This window comes from Rhincodon typus, chromosome 21 (genome assembly GCF_021869965.1).
Source record: "Rhincodon typus isolate 14 chromosome 21, sRhiTyp1.1, whole genome shotgun sequence".
Classification (NCBI taxonomy): Eukaryota; Metazoa; Chordata; class Chondrichthyes; order Orectolobiformes; family Rhincodontidae; genus Rhincodon; species Rhincodon typus.
The window spans coordinates 10,985,817-11,006,341 of NC_063352.1; the positions used below are offsets into that span (position 1 = coordinate 10,985,817).

Consider the following 20,525-nt stretch of genomic DNA (forward strand, 5'->3'; position numbering starts at 1 on the left):
ACTAAAAGGAATGCAAACAAAGATACCAGGCAGAATGGGGAAATAAAAAGCAACAAAAAAATCAACTGTTTCCACTAACAAAGATCCACAAAAGTATTCATTGCTCTTCCACTCTGCTCAATTAAAAAATGAAAAGCCCCCTCACTGGTTGCCTGAAACAATCTTCACTCCCCTGCCCCAATCCCATAACATCCTTTTCTCCTTTTATGGCTTATTCTTGCACTAATGTGCCACATAAAATAAAATTATAGTGTGATTAATTAAAAATATTGCACATCTAATTTACCTCACAGAGAAACATAAATATGCCATGATGTTCCTGTAGAACTTTGGCTACAGTTAAATTAACCTTCCTGCTACTTCCAAAAGGATCAAATAGCAGTTCACGATTAAATGCTCCTTTGCGTTCTAGGGTCCACACATCTATCTCTTCTTGGCAATATGCAAACGTGCAGTGACCAGGGTATCTACATTCTTCTCCTGCAGCAACATCTAAAAATGAAACGAAGTAACTTGAACCTTCCATGCATGCATTTCAGTTCCCCAAAATTAAAACCATTTGATGTTTTTGCAGTCCAAATGACTTCACAGCTTGAACCCCAATTATTGAGCAAAATATAAATGTCATTGGTGTTTTAAAACACTGTAAGTAAATACATGTATTTCAGTCAAATTTAACTCAATTCACAACAGAATATGTATTTCACTGCTGCATTTACTGTCTAAAATATCCAGCTTTCACATAGACTAAAACCTACAGGTTGTACCTCATGTTGTCTATGATTATCTCGCTGTCGGTTTTAGTAAAATATATTAGACTAGGTTTTAAAAGATTAAAGGTTTTGAAGGCAGCATTCAAATATGGTACAATACAGAAATATATTTAATCAGAGGTAAAAGTCTAAAATTAACTACAAAATATTCCTTTTGGGTGAAAACTGTACACATGTTGCTTGTCCTTATGAAGAGGTTAAAGTCAACTACTTCACACTTTATTGCTGATTGTTCTAAAACTCTACAGTTTACCAATTTTTAAACTGGTCAAGTGTGAAGGATAACCACTGAAGCATGCCAAAAAAGGCACCTACGTTGATGTCGGGCAAGGTCAAGAACGTATATTTAGTTACATAGGGCTGAACTTTACCTTTTTTTTTGGCTAAGTGTCAACAATGACAAGTTTCTTGGAGTGTTTCTCTCTGAGAGGCCTGGTTAGACCTCTCACCCTATCTTACCAAACTCACCTCGTTAATTACATATACCACCTCCGCGGTGTCACTCTCACCAGATGTTAGCCCCATTCCATTACTTGCTGTTCCTGATAGAACTCGCTATTCACTGGTTATCCACCGAGAGCCCAGCAACCCTGGCACCTGCACTATCTTTAAAAAGCAGCTAACTACCCAGACGAAAATTGGCATTTCAAAGCTACCCTGTTTGTTGACAGACAGTTGTCCCAAAGATTCTGGAGAAGGGAATAATGGTGCTGTGATTGTCCACAACGGTCCAGCAAGTCCTGGTGTGATTCAGAGGAAGGCCGTCCTTTTCCTAAAGGACAAAGCACAGGAGGCTACATCACTGGATCCTAGTAGCCTGGTTGCAGATCACACGTGGGTCAGCACTGAAGCTTTGGTCAAAAGGAATGGCCGACAGTGCTGCAAGGTCAATTGCTTTCTCTGCTCTGCGAAGGTAAATGCCACGCTTGCTGTCTGCTGCCTCACCCACTCGCTCTCTCTCTCTACTCCTGCACCCATCCCTCACCAAGGCTTATGCTCTGTTACGCTCACTACTGCATATTACATGTTCCCTCACTTGCACCTCCAAAATACGAATGCTGCCCACTTACTCGCCTGAGATACTTTACCACCTTTTGACCACTTGCACCTAACAGCTGCGCTAGCCACTACCACCTTGATCCCTCACTTTCTCCTGTTACAGAAGAAAACAACTCATAACAGGGCAGAAGGAGCCAGGACAGGTTGAGGGGTGCTGCCACTGTGCTCCTCACCCAGGAGCGAATACCATCCCTTACAGGAGGCCAGGACCAGTCCTGCAGTAACTTCTATCTCCTGCTAATATAGTATCGCTCTTCATTTCACTACAAATCTCACATTAACCTCACGATTAGTACTATTCATTACTCAACTCTTCTAATGATTGGCTGTGATGCTTTCTCTTTCATGTCCTGCCAGTGGCAGCAGGACATCTACAGTCCCAAAAGAGAAGTTGTCTACTCTGCAAGAAGGCACTCCTTGAGCTCTGATGAAGAGAGTTCCGATGTCTCAGGAGATGCACCAACAAGGCTGCCTCCTGCACCCCCAGCCCAGCTCAGATACTGACACCTTGGTGGGAACATCAGGGTAGAACACTTGGGAGCACGATCTGATCAGCACCTTACTGACAATTCCGCAACACCCCAGGCAGCTGGTGCTCAACTCTGTTTCAGAGAGGGTCTGTTGAAAATACAAGATCAGTAAGGTGTAAGTGGTCAGGAAGGAGAGATCTCAACTGGATTAAGACACAGCCCAAGTGAGTATATTGTTTCGGGATTTTGGAGCAGTGTGAGAATTTGGTGCAGAGGGGAAGAGGTGATTTTTGCCTGCTTTTTTGGTTCATCGTTGGTGAGATCTTTTTAACAAGATAAACCTAAGCCCTGGATCGAGGGCCCAGCACAAATCAAACTGTGACATCACAAGAAAAGTGCACTGGTTGGTAGTAGCTGCTAATTTGACTATTACAGGTTACAATCAGATTGAAGGTAAATGGGGAATGATTTAAAAATTACAAACTAAAAGCCAAGTGGGAAATTTTCAGAGGAAAAGAAAAGCTAAGAAAATAAAATACAGATGGATGGCCAGGTAATGTGTTGCAAGTGTATGGTGTGGGAGCTGGGACCCCATTGTGGTTCATAGCGGCCACATTTGTGAGGTTGTTGACTTGCTCGCTGAGCTGGCTTGTTCTCGTTCAGACGTTTCATCACCATGCTGGGTGACACCATCAGTGGAGCCTCCGATGAAGCGGTGTTATTCTAGTCTGCTTGGAATTTATACTGTTTGGTCTGTTATGGTGAGTAGTGTCATTTCCGGTTTTGATCTATATGGGTTTGTATATGGAGTCCAATTCTATGTGTTTGTTGATTGCATTATGGGTGGAGAACCATGCCTCTAGGACTTCCCGTGCGTGTCTCTGTTTGGCTTGGGCTATAATGGTTATCTTGTCCCAGTTAAACTTATGGCCTTTGTTGTCTGAGTGTACCGATATTAAGGAGAGTTCGTCGTGCCGTTTTGCAGCTAGTTGATGTTCACGTATTCTGATGGCTAGTCTGTTTCTGTGAGCTGTCTGCTGGAATGGTTTCTTATCCATGTGTCCAGTTTGTTGTTGTGGTGGATCAGTTTGGTGAGTTTCTCCTGTAGCTTGTGTCTTTTCTTAGTTTTGGTTTTGTGTTGATTGATGGTGATGGCCTGTTCTAGGATTGTAGTCCACTGCTGGTCCATAGTGTTTAGATGCTGTGATTTCTGGCACGAAATGTCCTGTTTGCACCTGTGGAGTCGGTTATGGGCATCATTAATCATTGCTTGTAGCATTCTGTATCCGTTCTGTTTAGCTATTTTATATGCCTGTGGGTTGTTGAGTGGGTGTTTGCACTTCATGCTGTGGGGCAGTACCTAGTTCCTGAGACATTCATGGAGAAAGTGAAGTTGTTTGCGGGTAGAGCTCAGTTGGTTGGCGAAGGTTTTCCATTGTTGGGCAATTTTTAGCGTGTTACGCCGTAGGTGTTTTAATTTTTGGGAAAGATCTGTAGCTTGGGCTGTGGGTGAAGTTGTTGACTTGCTCGCTGAGCTGGCTTAGAGTAGAATAACACCGCTTCATCGGAGGGTCCACTGATGACGTCATCTAGCATGGTGACGAAACGTCCGAATAAAAACAAGACAGCTCAGCGAGCAAGTCAACAACCTCACCCACAACCCAAGCTACAGATCTTTGCCAAACCATTTGTGGCAAGTTGGTTGTTTGAGAAACTCCAGCTCAGAGTAGATGAGCTGGAGTCTGATTTTTGAACACTGCAACACATCAGGGAGAGGGATGAGTTACCTGGGCACTGTGATTCAGGAGGCAGTCTCACCCTTAGATTAACTACCTCAAATTCAATCAACGGTAAAGGACAAGAGACTGTGATTATGAGTGACGCTGGTAGGGGGTCCAGGAGCTCGTGCTGAAGGAGCCTCAGCCCTTGAGACTTTTGTTCCCTGTGTGAATGAGAGCAGAGACTGTAGGGAGGATTAGGAAACTGGCCATAGCGGTGTGGTGCAGGCCATTCCAGAGGGGGCAAGAAAAGAGAAATGTAGTTGTAATCGAGGATAGCATAGTCAAGGGGAATAGACACTGTTCTCTGTGGCCAGGATCAATAGTCCTGAAGGCTGTGTTACCTGCTTGGTGCCTGGGTTCAGGATACTTCATCTGGTTTACAGAGGAACTTGGAGGGAAGGGACAAATCTAATTGCCATGTTCCATGTAGGTCGGCAGAAAGAGGTTCTGCTGAGGAAATATGAGCAGCTAGCGGCTAAATTATAAAGCAGAATCAAAAAGGTAATAATCTCTGGATTACTACCTGAGCCACGGGCAAATTGGCATAGAGTCAACATGATTAAAGAGGTGAGTGCGTGGCTCAAAGATTGGTGTGGGAGAAACAGATTTGAATTCATGGGATGTTGGCACTAGTACCGAAAAAGGAGGGAGATGTTCTTATGGGATGAATTCCACCTGAATCATGCCAGGATCAAAGTGCTGGCTAATCACACAACTAGGGCCATACATAGGGCTTTAAACTAAACAGTGGGTGGCTGGGTGGGTTCAGCTGCATGGAATATTTTCAAATTAAAGGCAAAGGAGAATACAGGGTTGCAGCTTGGTGATTGTTACTAAAAAATAAAAGGAAAGGACAGAATCATTTTGTACCAAGGAACCATGAAAGTGTGGGAAATTAAAAATAGAATAAGCTTAAAATCTTTGTATCTTAATGCACGAAGCATTTGGAATAAGGTAGATGAACTGACAGAACAATCTGACGTCAAATGTGATCTTGTCGCCATTAGGAAACATGGTTACAGGGAGATCAAAACTCAGAACATAACATTCAGATACATTTGATCTTTTGGAGAGACAGGACGGATGGAAAGATGGTGGGGTAGCGCTGTTAATAAGAATTGAAATGAAGACAGTTATGAGAAATGATCTAGGGTCAGATGATATACAGACTATTTAGGCAGAGGCAAAAAAACAAGATTGGTTTACAGACCCTCAAACAGGAGCCATTCTGTGTGATAGGCGATAAATCAACAAACTGTAGGAGCATGTAAAAAGAATAATGCAATAATTATGTTGATTTGGTTAATCAATTGGAAAGGGTAGCTACGACAACAAACTTAAAGAGTGCATTAGGAATAGTTTCGTACAGCAATTCATCATGGAGCCAATCATGGAGCAGGCATGTTGGAGGCAGATTTAAAAAATGACCTCCGAGTAAAAGATCCCCTGGGAAGTAGCAATCATAGCATGATAGAATTTATTATTAATAATGAAGCTGACAAACTACAATATGAGCTTCTCTAAATACATAAGAAGGAAGACAGAGGTCAAAGTGAACATGGGCCCCTTAGAAAATGAATGTGTGGAGACGGTTTTGGGAAACAAGGAAATGGCAGAAGAGTTAAACAGATATTTTGCAGCAGTCTTGACAGTGGAAGATACTTCAAACATTCTGTACTAATACAGAGTAATTAATACTTAATACTAAATAATACAGGGGAGGAATTAAGTACATCACCATCACTAAACCATGTAGTATTAAACAAACTAATGGCGCTAAGTCTCCTGGCCCTCATGGCTTGCATCCTAGGATTCTAGCTACAGAGATAGATAGTGGATGCATTGGTTGTAACTTTCCAAAATCACTGGATTCTGAAGAAGTACCAGAGAATTGAAAAGCTGCAAAATGTGACACCCTATTCAAAAAGGGAGGCAAAAAGCAGGAGCTATAAGCCATTTAATCTAACATCTATTGTTGGAAAAGTATTGGAATCAATTATTCAGGAAGTAATTGCAGAACATTGAGAAAATCATAATCTAATCAAGCAGAGTCAGCATAGCTTCATGAAAGGGAAATTGTGTTTGACTAATTTATTAGAATTTTTTGAGGAAGTCACAATCAGATTGGATAAAGGGGAACCAGCAGATGTGTTGTATCTGGATTTCCAGCAGACTTTTGACAATGTTCCTCATAAAGGTTGTTATAAGATAAGAGCCCCTGGTGTTCAAATTAGTACATTGACATGGATAGAGAATTGCTCATGAACAGGAAATAGCAAGTGGGATTAAGGGATTCATTTTCAGTTTGGTGACCTGTGAACAGGAATCAGTGCTAGGACCGCACTGTAATATATGTTTACGATATATGTTAATAACTTGCGGGAAGGAAGTGAATGTACAATGGTCAAATTTGCAAACGACACAAAAATAGGTGGAAAGGAATACACGGAGATACAGTTTACAGAGAAATATTGATAGGTTAAGTAAGTGGGTAAAACATATACGTAGTAAAATGCAAAATTGTTCAGTTTGGAAGGGAAAACTAAAGAACAGAATATTATTTAAATGGAGAAAAAATGCAGAAAGCTGCAAATCAAAGGGACTTGAGGGTACTTGTATAAGAAACACTGAAATCCAGCATACAGATAGAGCAGGTAATCGGGAAGGCTAATGGAATGTTGGCTCTTATTTCAAGGATGTTGAACTGTAAGAGTAGGGAAGTTTAACTGCAATTGTATAAAGTGCTAGGGAGACCACATCTGGACTACTGTGAGCAGTTTGGTTCCCTTATTCAAAGAAAGATATAATTTCTTTGGAGACAGTTCACAGGAGCCTCACTAGGGTGACCCATGGTATGGAGGAATTGTTTTATGAATACTAAACAGGTTGGGACCCTACTCACCATAGTTTAAAAGAATGAGAGATTATCTCATTGAAACATATAGGATTCTTAAGGGGCTTGACAGGGTAAATGCTAAGAGGATGTCTCCCCTTATGTGAGAGTCTGGGACCAGAGGGCACAGTCTCAGAATGAAAGTGTGCCAATTTAAGACTGAGATGAGGAGGAGGAATTTTTTTTCTCAGAGGGTTCAATGTCTTTGGAACTCCTTGCCACAGAGAGCTGTGGGGCAGAGTCCTGTGTACATTTAAAGCTGAGATAGATAGATTCTTGATCAGTAAGGAAATCAAGGGTTACAGGAGCAGGAAAATAGATGTGAGGAATGTTGGATGGTCCTATTGAATAGCAGAACAGGCTCAAGGTAGCTGAACGGCCTGTTCCTATTTCTTATGATCTTAGGACTGCCAGAGACCAGGCAGGAGAGCACCTGGTGGAGTCATCAATCAGGGACTGTCAGAAATACACAAGAAGGGACAGGAACAGGAACAGCAGGCAGGTATGCGGGAGACAATGGCTCTTATAGTCCAGAGGATGCCTCAAGCACGATTGCCTGCCTGTCAAATGGACAAGTTGACAGTACCATGGAGGGCCAAGTCCAGCACCCTCAGGGTCTTCTGGATAGGTGCACAGGCCTGCACCCCATCACCCTAGCCATTGGTCATCATGGCATGGCAACAAAGGGAGGGAGAACCTTGTACCCACTCTGGGTACCTCTTCCTCACAAGAGACAGGACGGTCAGGGAGGCATCCAGCCAGAGGAGGAACCACACAGAGGCCCCTCAGAACACTCCAAAGGCAGCCAGGCCCTCAACTTCACCCTGTATGCTCCCCTTCTGACCTGTGGAAGTTAAAGCAGAGGAGGATCCACTTGCCTCCAGCAAGAAGATACCCCAAAGCCAAGGTGCTCCTGACCTCTCCCACATAAACCTGTTCTGTATCCATGCTTTACTGTATCCCCAATCCTTAGTTGTGATGTGATGGACTGACCGTGGCTCAGCCACTTGGGCGACTCCAGCCCACCTCCTTGGCTGGCTGTACGCCCCCACCCACACACCCTACGGTGCCATGCATTGTGCTCCAGATGCTGTTACGTGGTCATCAATATGGAGGCCCTTTGCAGCCAGTGGCAAGCTGAGGTCGCCAAGCACCCACACTGACTGCAGTGTGGAGTACTCTTAACATCTGGTTGGCTCACGATGGACGTTATGACAGAAAGCTGCGCATTAGTGAAGCGTGAACTACAGTTAATAAGGCTGTTAACAAGCAATAATCCCTGTTAATAGGCAACTCGCTGCTGCCATGTGAGAATCTCACCCCAATGCCCATAAACTAGTTAAAAGATGCAGTAAGTTGTTTCAATGTCAAGATATTCCTCATTGGACTTTCTCACAATGTCGCACTGGCCCCTATAAGATTTTGCCTATAGTCTCTTCAATGCAGACAGAAGTGTATCACATGGATATGAAGAAAAACAGTCACACAAACAAAACTAGATGAACAATTAGGAAGTGACCACAGTGATAGACAAACAGGCAGGTTTTATGGAGGCTTGTTACAGATTGAGCTGAAGAGGGAGAAAAGCAGATGTTTAATAAGAAAATTCCATAGAATGATACCCAGGCAGGTGATAGAACGGCTACCAAATGGATAGAATCACGAGACAATGGCAATGTCATAGACTCTTCTTGTCACAGCCATCATTTGCAGAATAATCAATGCTATAGAGTCTATCATCTCAAAGATGTAAGCAGTCTAAGGGCCCTCCATACGATCAAACAGCATCACAAAAGTGACCGTGCTGAGTTCAGAACTTGTTTTGAATTACTCAAAACTGCTGTAGCTGCAATTTAAAATTTATAAGAAATGAAATAAAACAATAAAGAATACCAGCAACCAAACATCACATTCTGCTTCTCTTGTCTGCAGTATTTGTTTTATGAGTATTACTTCCTATCTGGATGTTTAATTCTTTATATTCAGTCACCATCATCTGCTGAACCAGCTTCCAGCTGCCCCAACACAGATTAGACATTGGAAAGCATCTATATAACGCACTATAAATTCTCCTGGCTTTTCAGACTCATCAACCACCATGCTCAATATCATCAGTATCCCCTTTGTTAAAGAATACTAACAGACTATGATCATTAGTCGGTCCCACATGAATTATAATGTATTCAAGCAATGTGCTAATTATAAGTAATTATTGCCACTTGGTAAAATAAGCTGTTCAACAGCTGTGGAGTGAAAACTCTGATGAGGTTAGTCCCAGAACTGAAGAGAATAAAACTGATAATCTCGTCTTATTGCAGGGTGGATAGATATGTCAAGCAATTTTTGTGTTTCTGCAGTTCCTATTTGGCTCTAGTTTGGCCAGAAAGTTTAATCAGCTGCAAAGTACTCCACACCATGTGGAAAGGCAATCAAACTGGCAGAGCTCAATCCATCCTATCAGAAGTACATAATATTTGCATGTTCATATTGCACTGAAGCCAGCCAAAAATCCACAGTAGAGAACATTCAACATTACAATACAAATGGATAAAAGAAGATTCACAAGTCTATCACTGGCACTGCACAGGGTGCAATGATCATCTCCAACAAGAGAATGTATAACCAGCTGCCCATGACATTGTATGGCAATGCCTTATTAACACCACTGGGTTACACATCAACATCTCAATGGTCTGCATTAGCGCAAAAGTCAACTAGACCAAATAAATGTTGTGGCTACTAGAATTAATCAGAGGTTAAATACTGAAACTTCTGTGTCCTCAAAGTATCTCCATCACTTACAAAGCACATATCAGGCATGTGACAGAATACTCCACGCTTGCTTAGAAAGGTGCAATGACATCATCATCTATTAAACTAAACATCTAATCCCTCCACTGCCATGAGCAAACTCAGGCCACAATATGTACCATCTACAGGATACACTTCAAGAAACTGCAAACAATTTTTCTGCCAATGATATTGAGCATAGTGGTGGTTGGTAAAACAAAAAGCTAGAAGAATTTGTAGAAGGGTACACAAATGTTTTCCCATACCTAATTTGTGTCAAGGTCAGAAATCAAACGATACCAGGTTATAGTCCGACAGGTTTATTTGACAACACAAGCTTTTGAAGTCTCAGTACTTCTAAAACCTGAAGAAGGAATGAGGCTCCGAAAGCTGGTGCTGTCAAATAAACCTGTTGGACTATAACCTGATGTTCTGTGATTTCTGACCTTGTCCACACCAATCCAACACCGGCACCTCCACATCATAATTTGTGTCAAAGCAGCTGATGATGATATCTCAATATAAAAGGGAAAAAATCTAGGTAAATGAATATATGCTCAGACGGCAAATAATGCAGGTAGAAGTAGTACTTGAAGCAATGTCTCCCAAATCTAGAATGCCAAAAGCAGCAAAGGCCATTCATGGGCATGAATAATTGTTCCTACATTGTTGTTTCTGTGAGGTCAGAATCCTAGAAATCCTCGACTTCATGGCATTCTGGATGCACCTTCACCATATAAACAGCAGTGGTTTAAAACAGAAGACCCAACACTATTTTCTCAAAAGCAACTGGGGATAGGAAGACAATACTAATGTTGCCAGCAGCACTAAAATTAATTTTAAAGCACCCTTCTGCAAGATTACTGCATTTCCTGCTTTGCTTAGAAGGGAAATTACAACACGCATAAAAAATAATATAGTAGTGTATTTCTTACTAATATAGCTACTGTACACATTTAGTCTTGAATAATATTTCAAAAGCATGAGACAGTCAATACATAATTAATATCATATTAAAATTACAATGCACAAAACCCCCCAGGGAAGTACTAACAATCCCTTTATCGCGTACAGTAAGTGAACATTTCTTTGGCATGTAAACTAAATGTGCCAGGAGCTGAACAGTAATCTTCCCAAATTTGTGTAGGATATTCTTTCCCTCCCTCCCTCTGATGCCTTACCTTTACATATGTAATAAGGACCCACATACTGATTCTTTGTTGGTCTGGGTCGTATCTTCTTCCAGGATCTACCATCAGGGTTCTTCAATCGACCAATTAAAATATCCTTTGTACACTTATGTTCTACATCTCTGTTGTAGGTGTATGTTAATCCTTTGGAATCTAGAAACAGTGCATGATAAATAAATTCCTTAAAACTACATTACCTCTTATGACAATGCTTTGTGACATGGTCAATTCAGTTACTTATTCTAAGTTTGCAGAAACCACTGTCTGTATTGCTGGACAGCTCCAAAGCAACCAGTTCCACTTTAAAACTTCACTTTCAAAAGTTAACATTTTTACTTAGTTCAACTTGAAAAATAATGTTTGAGCTCATGCAATTCTCAGTGGTTGGGGAAAAACTGCATAGTCCAATGATTACTAAATTATATCATCTGCTGACAAATGGAGAATTACGGTACAGGTCTGTGTGTAAGGTAGTGTGATGTAAGGTATGTAATCTATCATTACGTGTCATTTATTTTAAGAGCTTGGATTTTGAACCATTGGGACATGGGTTTGGGATGTGCATACGAAGAGATTTAATGACTAACTTGGAAGTATTTCTGTAGCTATGGTGATTTATTTTCAAACACAGTATTAGAAAGATAATTTCTGGATAGCAATCTGTTTTTTACATTGGGAGAGTCTTGGGCTTAGGGAAAATGCTCAGTCTGGAAAGAGGCTTTTCAATTTGGCAGTTTTGCAGAAATCTAGGCTGAAACTGGATGTGTAAAACTGTTGCTCCTGAGAAAGTTTAAGACTGTTAAGAGAAAGGTTACCACAGTGCAAGGATTTTAGTTCAAAATTTCCAGTGCAGAAGTGTTTCATTAAAATCCTTAAAGGGTTATCTGAAGCTGAGAAAGTCTAAACTCAGTTGAAGGAAGGCTTCTTTTTGAAGTTCTCAGATCCTCAAGGTAGGACATTGAAGCCATGGTTAAACTAAGCCTTACAGATGTGAAATAGACCAGAATTTTCTTGGTATGCATACTGCAAAGGAGTGTTTTTGGTTTATTCTAATTTATCTTCATTTCTTTTACAAACTAAACTTCTGTTCATTGTTAAAACTGAATTTGAGGTATTTCAGGTTTGTGTTTCAGTGACAGGTCACCTTATTAAAACAAAACAAAACAACAAACAAAATATGAACTACCAGGCCATATTTTAGTCTGGGATCTGAGTTGCCCAGTGGTAACACCAGCTGGGATCATCACAGAAGATATAAATGTGCACATGCTGTGCATCACTGACTGAAAACACTACCTTCCTCCAGCAGGAAGACACATTCCATTTATAGTGGCTAACATCCAGCATAATGAAAAACTATTCTGATTGTTTACTTCTACCTTCAGCAGGAGCAGCACTCTTTCATTTGTACTGCCGATTAGCCACTGATCGTAGAGTTACTGTTAAATGGAAAACTGACAACCATACAGACCACTATATTGGGTGCAAAGATTGCTAGAATCTAACATATAAATTGATAATATTTAAGTCAGTTGTGTCTAACTAAAACAACAAGCAAGCCTTTTTAAACTTTGTCACAAATGACCATTGAGCAAAGTATCATTTGTACTTGACCATGCAGTAGAAAATCACTACACACAAGACTAACATTTAATTTCTAATTTCAACAGTTGCTCAAAAGGGACACAGCATAATTATTAAATGTGTTTTGAACTTTCTTTCTTAGCAGATTATAGACTTAATTTTGAGTTCATCTTTCAATTATTGAATTGTAGCTTTCAATATTTCTGTTATCGATTTACAGTCAACATGTTTGCAATAAGACCTCCAAGTGATTGCTTTCTAAAAGAAAAATTCAGTTTCTAACTCTCCTATGTTTCTATTCATCAGTTATACTATTGCATCAACAATGAGGTGGTGGGACTGGCAAGGTTTTAATACCAAACAGCCTCAATATTCACTGGAAGGCAGTGAGCCGCAACTCTTCATTGTTCCTAAGAAACTAATTCACATGTTGTTGCGACTTTTTAAAGAAAGGAATATCACACCACACTAATTGGGTTTGATCCAAGGTATATAATGTAACACATTTTACCTTTTGATTAACTACAATCACTATAACTAAAAATGTTTCTGAACATTTCTGATTTCTGAACAGCTTTGAACAAAAAAAAACTTGACACTGGCACAAGTAAATGAATAATTTTCCAAAGATCAACTAATCTGAATTGGGATACATAGAACAATACTTTTTTGCCGTGAGGTAATTTAATTTTAAGGAGTAAATATTATTCATGACAAACAACCAGAATGCTGAACATCAGATAAGGAATGTTGCTAGGATGCAAATCCATGGAACAGTGTTAATAAACTATCTAACTGATTATACATGATAATGAAGTCTAAGTTATCCACCATTTTAAATCAAACGCACTTTTTCTTAGATAGGATGATATAATTTGCTTGATGCCACACTAACATGGCATCCTTTCCCATGATCTAGCTAATTTTAAAAAAAGCACAAATACAAAGACAACAGAGTAAGTTGTCTGCTAATCCTCACTTGGAGCAGGACCAAAAGACAAAACTTTTGTGAAATACTTGGTTCTTCATGTACAACAACAGCTGTAATGAAATGGATTGTTTATGGTCACGATTCAGTAACTTTCAACACTGCCATTAGGTCCCATCTGAAAGCATCACTTCAGCAGAAGAAGAGCAGCTTAATTTTGTTTGTTAGCTACACCTGGAGCTTTAATATTATGACCATCTTCGCTACTCAAAATACATAGTAAGTTAAACCAATGGTACTTATCTAGAATATGAAATTACTCATACCAAATTAAATTGCAGAAATACAAAAGAGAAGCATGAACAGCTCCATTGTTTCCAGAGAGATATCCTTCAATTGAATCCAATGAAGATTCACATTTGAACGTATTGGTTCTTATGAAATGTAAGTCTGCTGGTGGAATAATTACATTACACAGCCCATTCTTCAAGTATAAGTGGAGGTGCATGAACAGATAAATACTGCATTTACAGTATTGGTCATTTCATTAGATGAAAATTCGAAGAACATAACCAAGTTATTTTTTTCTCACCTATTTTAAAGCACGAAGGACAGGCCTGCTTAAATTCATGCGTGTCCGACAGCGGATTTCTACCTAGTGTTTGTGTGGATAATTCATTTGCTCCCATTTCTGTTCCTCTTGAAAAGCCACTTCCATTTTGACCTATAACTCCTATATTTCTGTTACTACTGAACAGACTGCTTGTACTATTTAGCTGTAGAAAAAATAAATACAGAAAATGTATGCTAAGTATTTTTACATGTGTACTGAAAATTGCAAAGTAGAAAATCATTTTAATACCATAATCTGAATCAACCTTGAAATGTGACATATATTTGACATTGCCAGTGTGTGGACCTTCGGCAGCCAGGTGAGTTAAGAAGCACAATTATATATTTTTAATTATAAATTAGAAACAAAAAAAAGAGACAAACTTAATTTTTGGTGCTTTTTTTAAAAAGAAAAACAGAAACAAGCTTGGTGAAATAGATAAATTTTAAAAGCTAGAATTTGAAATATAATTTAATTTTTAAAAACTCAAAAAGAAATTTTCAAAATAGTATGACCGAGTTATAAGTAGATGTAATTTGTATAAACAACATAACAAAAAAGCAACTTTCCTTTACAATTCCAGTCTAATTATTCATTACTGTGCTGAACAGGGATAATCTCAATTAAAGGTGGGGCTTATAGAGTGTCAGGATAGGATAACTGATATGTAAAGATGTGGCTATTGAAAAAACTGATCAACAATCTTGCAGATCTTTATTTTAGCCATAAAGTAGTAACTAGATTTAACTTCACCATGAATATCCACGATCTTTTATAAGAAATGAATGGCCTGTTTATTTTTATAATGCACACAGCTTCCTCACCTCCTTGCCTACTTAACACTTAAACATATTGTAAAGGTTCTCAGAAAATAAGCATGGTGGCAGTATATAATGTACTTTGATTTAAATAACATTGCACAAATGTGATTAAGTTGAACGCTTTGCATGTGATTTGCGTTTGGATGTATCTAATGAGTGTGTTAACAATTATTATCGGGAAACTACTGGAAATACCACTAAACACAATTATAAGTTTCACATAATATTCCACCAAACAAACTTTATCAGAATCATTAACACCAGTAAATTCAGTTCTACATTCTAGTTAAAAACAAAATACAGGATTACTTTTGTTATACATTTTCTTTCTGAATGAGTACTTTGTTAGATAATGAAACTTAAAAGCATTATTAGAGCAAAGAAAACAGGATATTTGCAGTACTATCACCAATACATGCTAAGATTTAACTTCCCTCATTTGAAGAGTACATCGAAAGCCATGCATTATTGCAATCCCTTCCCCAATCTATCTTTTCTGGACATTTTGTGGGCATCACCATATTTGTTACCTATTTGGTGAATCCAAAAATGAAGTTCCACATCAAAATTGGTAAACTCAACTTAGAGAGAAAGGCTGAGCTCAAAGGAAATACCAACAAAAACTTACCAAGCTTTTTCTTCTGAGGTAAAACTTTTTTTTTTGGTTCCCACTTCCTTTTCTGGCTATTTAAACCCACCAACAACCCATTTTCCTATACATATTGATTCCTCGCTGCAGCAAGGTTCTGCAAGCAATGATTATGCTTTGTCAACATGCTGTTCCATTGTAGGGACATCATAATCAACCTAATCCCAAGATCAAAGGCATAGTCTTTTATCAACAACAGCAAAACAGTGTGGATGCTGAAGATTTGAAATAAAAAATTCAATTATTAAGAAAAGTAATATGGGATGCAAAACGTTCGATCTGTTTCTCTCTGAGTGGGGGTTGCCAAACCTGCTGAGTTTCTCTTGCACTGTTTTTACTGCAAGCTCCTCCTTCACAGGCTATCAGTTAACAAGAACCCCAGTCAACATCTTCTCAATTGGGTATTGTTTCTGCCCTCCATCACCCAGCAAGTCTGTGCCCAGCCTGACTCCCATGGCATTCTTGATCTCCTCATCATCTTCGCCATCTTCACTCTGTGATTCTTTTCCTCGTCCCATTATTTATTTTACACGTCAAGATATATTCCACCCTGGCTTCCCACACCCGAATCTTAAATTTCCTTATGCCCCAGAGACCATTCAATAGTTTTCTCCCAATCTCGTCTTCCATGCTTTTCAACCGTACCGACTCTTTAAAGTTTGTCTGCCAGGTGCCTCTGCTGTCCCAACCTGCATGATTAAGACCCCAGTCTTCCACATTTCATTTGTGTGTATTGGCCTTTTAATTTTTATTCTATTACCAATGTTGTCCCACCTTCATTCTTTTCAATTCCCCTGTATTAGCAGCAGCACATTCGGTGACTGCTATAAATGGACAGAATATTTGCTGAGCCAGTTACTGACCCAACTGCAGAGCAAGACACCAAGAACTCATTGAACTTGCTCGCAGCAATGTAACAGGAGATCTAGTGAATAAACTAAATTTACGCAATTATTGAAGGCTCTTCAACAAACATGGTATGAAAGTAAAGGAAATTTGCACCAATAAAGTTAATCTTGTATGCTACAGCTCATGGACATGATATTTTCAAAGTCTTGTCATTTTCATCTTTTGCACTGTATGCCTCTCTCACTTTTCATTACTGTCTCCTTCTCAGCCTCTCTTTTCAGGCAATTTTTTCCTGGTCTATCTCCTCTCTTCTGTATGCCTCATTCCTTTCTCCTCTCAACTTTGCACTCATCCACGTTTTTCTCTCTCTATCACTGTGCATGCCTCTCATACACTTTCATTTTCCTTCTCTGCATGTCTGTCTCCTTCTTTCTCGAATGTCTCACACAGTGTTCTTTTCTCTCCTGTCACCTACCAAAGAGATGAGAAGGCAGATTTGAGGCTGCAAATTTCTGATAGCTGCAAAGGAAGAGAAAAGAAATTGTATTTATACAGCGCCTCTCACGTCCTTGGGACGCCTCAAAGCGTATCGTCAAATTGTAGACCTTTGCGGCACTGGAAGTGCCCACTCATTGAACAGAAATTTATTTAGTCCCATTTCCCTGTCTTTGGTCCTTTATTGTAGTGTATTTATTTTAAAAACATGTTAAGAACTGTGATGGATTTTGCATATATTGTTGCTACATGCCATACCCTAAAAGTCAAGTGCATAAAAATAATTCCTCCCAATCCATTTTTTTTTTTTTTAGGAACCTGGAGCAAAATAATCTTCCGTTTACAGTTTCTAGTGACCAGAGGCAGGAGTGCCTGTTTGATTAACTGAAAGCCTTCAGTGGCCTGGACATGATATGCAGTAGTAATAACAATGAAACAATGTAGCCCTTGACAGGGTGGTGGTGAATTGCCTTTTTCAACTGCTGCAGTCCATAATGCTTGCTTCACCACCTCAAAGTTTAAATTTAAAGTTAAGGATAAAAATCTTTCAACTGCCTACTTTTTTCTACCTGTGAGAATACGTCAATGTGACTGACTACTTAGCTGTGCTTGAACACTTTGATGCAGCACACCTCTTGAATTGATGCCAGAGACAAACTGCGAATAGGAAAGAGGAGGTCCATAGAGATCACTGGATCTTTGTGGGGAGGTTTCTTTGAGATTAATGATGTGCTGCTGCTTTGTTGCTGGCTGCAAAGCCTATGACAATACAGTTCCTTCTGCATCTATTACAATGGCAAATTTGCCTCTCTCTTCATAATTAAAGATTCATTACTGTTATTGTCACTCTTAAGTGAATATCTTCTGCACCCTGATCTTTAAGTAGGGGCATATCTGGAAAATATTCTACAAATGACTTTGCCGATGGTTTGTATTAGCTTGCCACTATTTCTCTGCTTTTGCACTCTATTATGCAGCTCTATCTATGAAGCCAATGATCACTTAATTTTAAAAAAATCTGTTCTCCCACTTTATGACCACAGTCCCCAGTTTTTTAGTTCCTCTGTGCATTAAGTTTTTAAACATTTAGGGTATATTTTTTCCTCCTTATTCTTCCACAAAACATCATAATTATTGCACATTAAATAACCAAAACCAAAGGAAATTCAATCTGTCTGTGTTGTCCTTCCTGAAGTTAGTCCTTCAGTTAATCATTCTGATGTTATCTTCAAATTTTACATAAAATCCTTTACTGTTTTCCTTTATGACTGCCTTACCTTCTTTACACCCTCAAACAGCTTAAATTTTGTTGCTTCTCTTTGACCTCCAACATTCCACTTGATTTCTTTTGTTATTAGACCTAGATTTGTTGCATTCCCATTCAGTCTAAATTTACTTTGAAATTTTCTACTCACTCAGAGATCTTTAGCTCTTGCTGCAGCCCTTCTATTTCTTGCATTTATTCTGTAACCAATTTTACTTTTAAAGGATGGAGTTGCTACAGGAAGATGCATTGCTTTAATATGGCTAGTAATAATTTTAAGAATCAGAAAAGTTTTGTGCTTTCAATTCAAGGCAATCACTGCAGAGAAACGCAAAATGGAGGAAGGTAGGAATGTAGGATTATGGCATGATTTTACTGCATGGTGGCGCAGGCTCAAAAGGCTGAATCCCCTGGTCCAGTTTCTAATTCATATGTTTGTAACTACATCTACTTATCAAAGGTAGTAACAGTAGAGGTAGTAGTAAGATGGTCATTAATGACAGATATAAAAGTTTCAATAGTTAGAAGAAATATTTTGCACTATTCGGCTAGGATTCACAATTAATTTTTTTTTTGATCTCTTTTCCTTTCCCTCCATCAATTGAACTGCCCCGATAACACTAAAAATAGACGTTGTTTAGCTGATCATGTGCTCTAAAATAATGAATCGCAATATGTGTTACCACACACTTTATCAAAATTAGTGTGAATTACATTTACTCACAGGCAAATAAGACGAGGTATTGCTATGTCCTTGTACTCCAGTTCCGACTCCAAGACCTGGAGGTTTTGCTTCCAAAGAGAAAAGTTAATGTGAAAATACTGCAGTGTTAAAATCTCAGACTCCTTCCCAGCCAATGTATCTATGCCCAAGTGCAGTATGCAGATCCGTTAATAAAACAAAAGTTAGCTTACTGTCTAGTACAGTATGACTGCCTTCAACTCCTAGTTGAAGTGTACTCAAATTTAGTCTCAAAATATAAGGAGCTTAGTTTGGGAGGAGAATAAAACATATGGCAATAACTTTTATTCAAGTTATTTTGTTTTCACAAAGGGAAATTCAAATCTTACCAAGAATTTCCTTGACTTTTTTTCATGCTAGTTTTTCTCCTAGATTTCAAACCATAAAGCAAAACATCATATTTGTCAAACCTCATCTCTGAAGCCAATTATATGGAACATGCCTAAGTGTCTTCATTGTAAATAGTGGATTTCAAAAGGGTAGGAGTTTGTTCTGAAATTAACCAAATCAAGAGATCTCACTTCAGGTTGGAAATGTAAATGTTGCCAAGGTTGCCTCGCTATGAACAACCCTCAGGCCAGTTGGAACTCATCCTTACTGTTCTTTAAAAGGGAGCCACTCCAACTGGAAAACATCAATGAAATGCCTAATGAAAAAGGAATGTACTGCAGATGCTGGCAATCAGGGAAGGTCTGTGATCAGGTCAATGATAATGATAAAGTATTCAATCACAAAGCAATTTTTTCTCGACCTCCAAGTCCTGGAACCGACCAACTGAGGATTCCACATTTTAGACTACAGAAGAGGAGAAAATTAATACAAAAGTTAATGCCATCTGTTCGCTTTAAGGGGAAGGAAAAAGCTTTGCTTTGTCTGCATGGGCCCTTCAATTCTGTGGGTCTAGCTTTTTGTATAAATTGAGGCAGGGTGGGGGCTTCTTATACCTGTACGTGCAAAAGTGTCAATACTATTGTCTGATTGAGGGCTGCTTGCTTGTTTTGCCATGCTTCTACCATTTCAAAAGATTTTTTCCCATTATTCTCCTTATAGAGAAAGTCACTTCAAGAGTTTTGTGAGAAAACAGGCCATGTAAATTCGCCACCACTTGGCATGCTCCTAATCTTGATGAGATGGCCTAGAGGGTGCGTCCTCAGTGATTTCCCAACGTTCATGCAGCAAGAATGCACTTGAAACGTCATGTAGAACAGCTATACTAGAAATTTTGAGCAGCAGCTCACCTATTTAAGGTCCATAGCAAAGCCGACAGGTAGAAAAACATTTCCAATGAATGGAGACAACAACTTATTTAATGGTCAAATGAACAGCATAGTTTATCAGATTTAACAAATTTTGCTGCATACTTAATGGACAATTCTTACCTCTCTGGGACTCCATAATAGGTAGAGAGTCTAAAGAATCCATTCTAGACCCAAAAGTATCATAGGGTAGCATATTCATGGATAGTGAATACACTGACGGAAGAGTCACCGAAGGAATACTATTACTTATAACTTGGGGTGGTGGCACCAAGACAGAACTGGGACAAGGAATACTGGAAGGCATATTGGCTGGCAGGCTAGAAGAAATACTTCCTTTAAGATTCATGGGCTTCTGTAAAATAAAC

The 20,525-nt window shown here is 39.2% G+C and overlaps 1 protein-coding gene across 5 annotated transcripts in view; it reads right to left on the bottom strand.

The window, feature by feature from the left end:
- The window catches only part of zc3h7a (zinc finger CCCH-type containing 7A), a 71,241-nt gene that overhangs the window by 19,829 nt on the left and 30,887 nt on the right, over positions 1-20,525 (bottom strand). For 4 of the 5 annotated variants that reach the window (XM_048609394.1, XM_048609392.1, XM_048609393.1 and 1 more), the window contains 5 exons: positions 20,281-20,512; positions 18,884-18,951; positions 14,061-14,244; positions 10,948-11,109; positions 287-492 (listed from right to left, as the gene is read on the bottom strand). In XM_048609394.1, coding sequence (XP_048465351.1) covers positions 287-492; positions 10,948-11,109; positions 14,061-14,244; positions 18,884-18,951; positions 20,281-20,512 — 852 coding nt within the window. The remainder of the gene's footprint in view (positions 1-286; positions 493-10,947; positions 11,110-14,060; positions 14,245-18,883; positions 18,952-20,280; positions 20,513-20,525) is intronic. The other variant, XM_048609395.1, reaches the window with a different exon arrangement.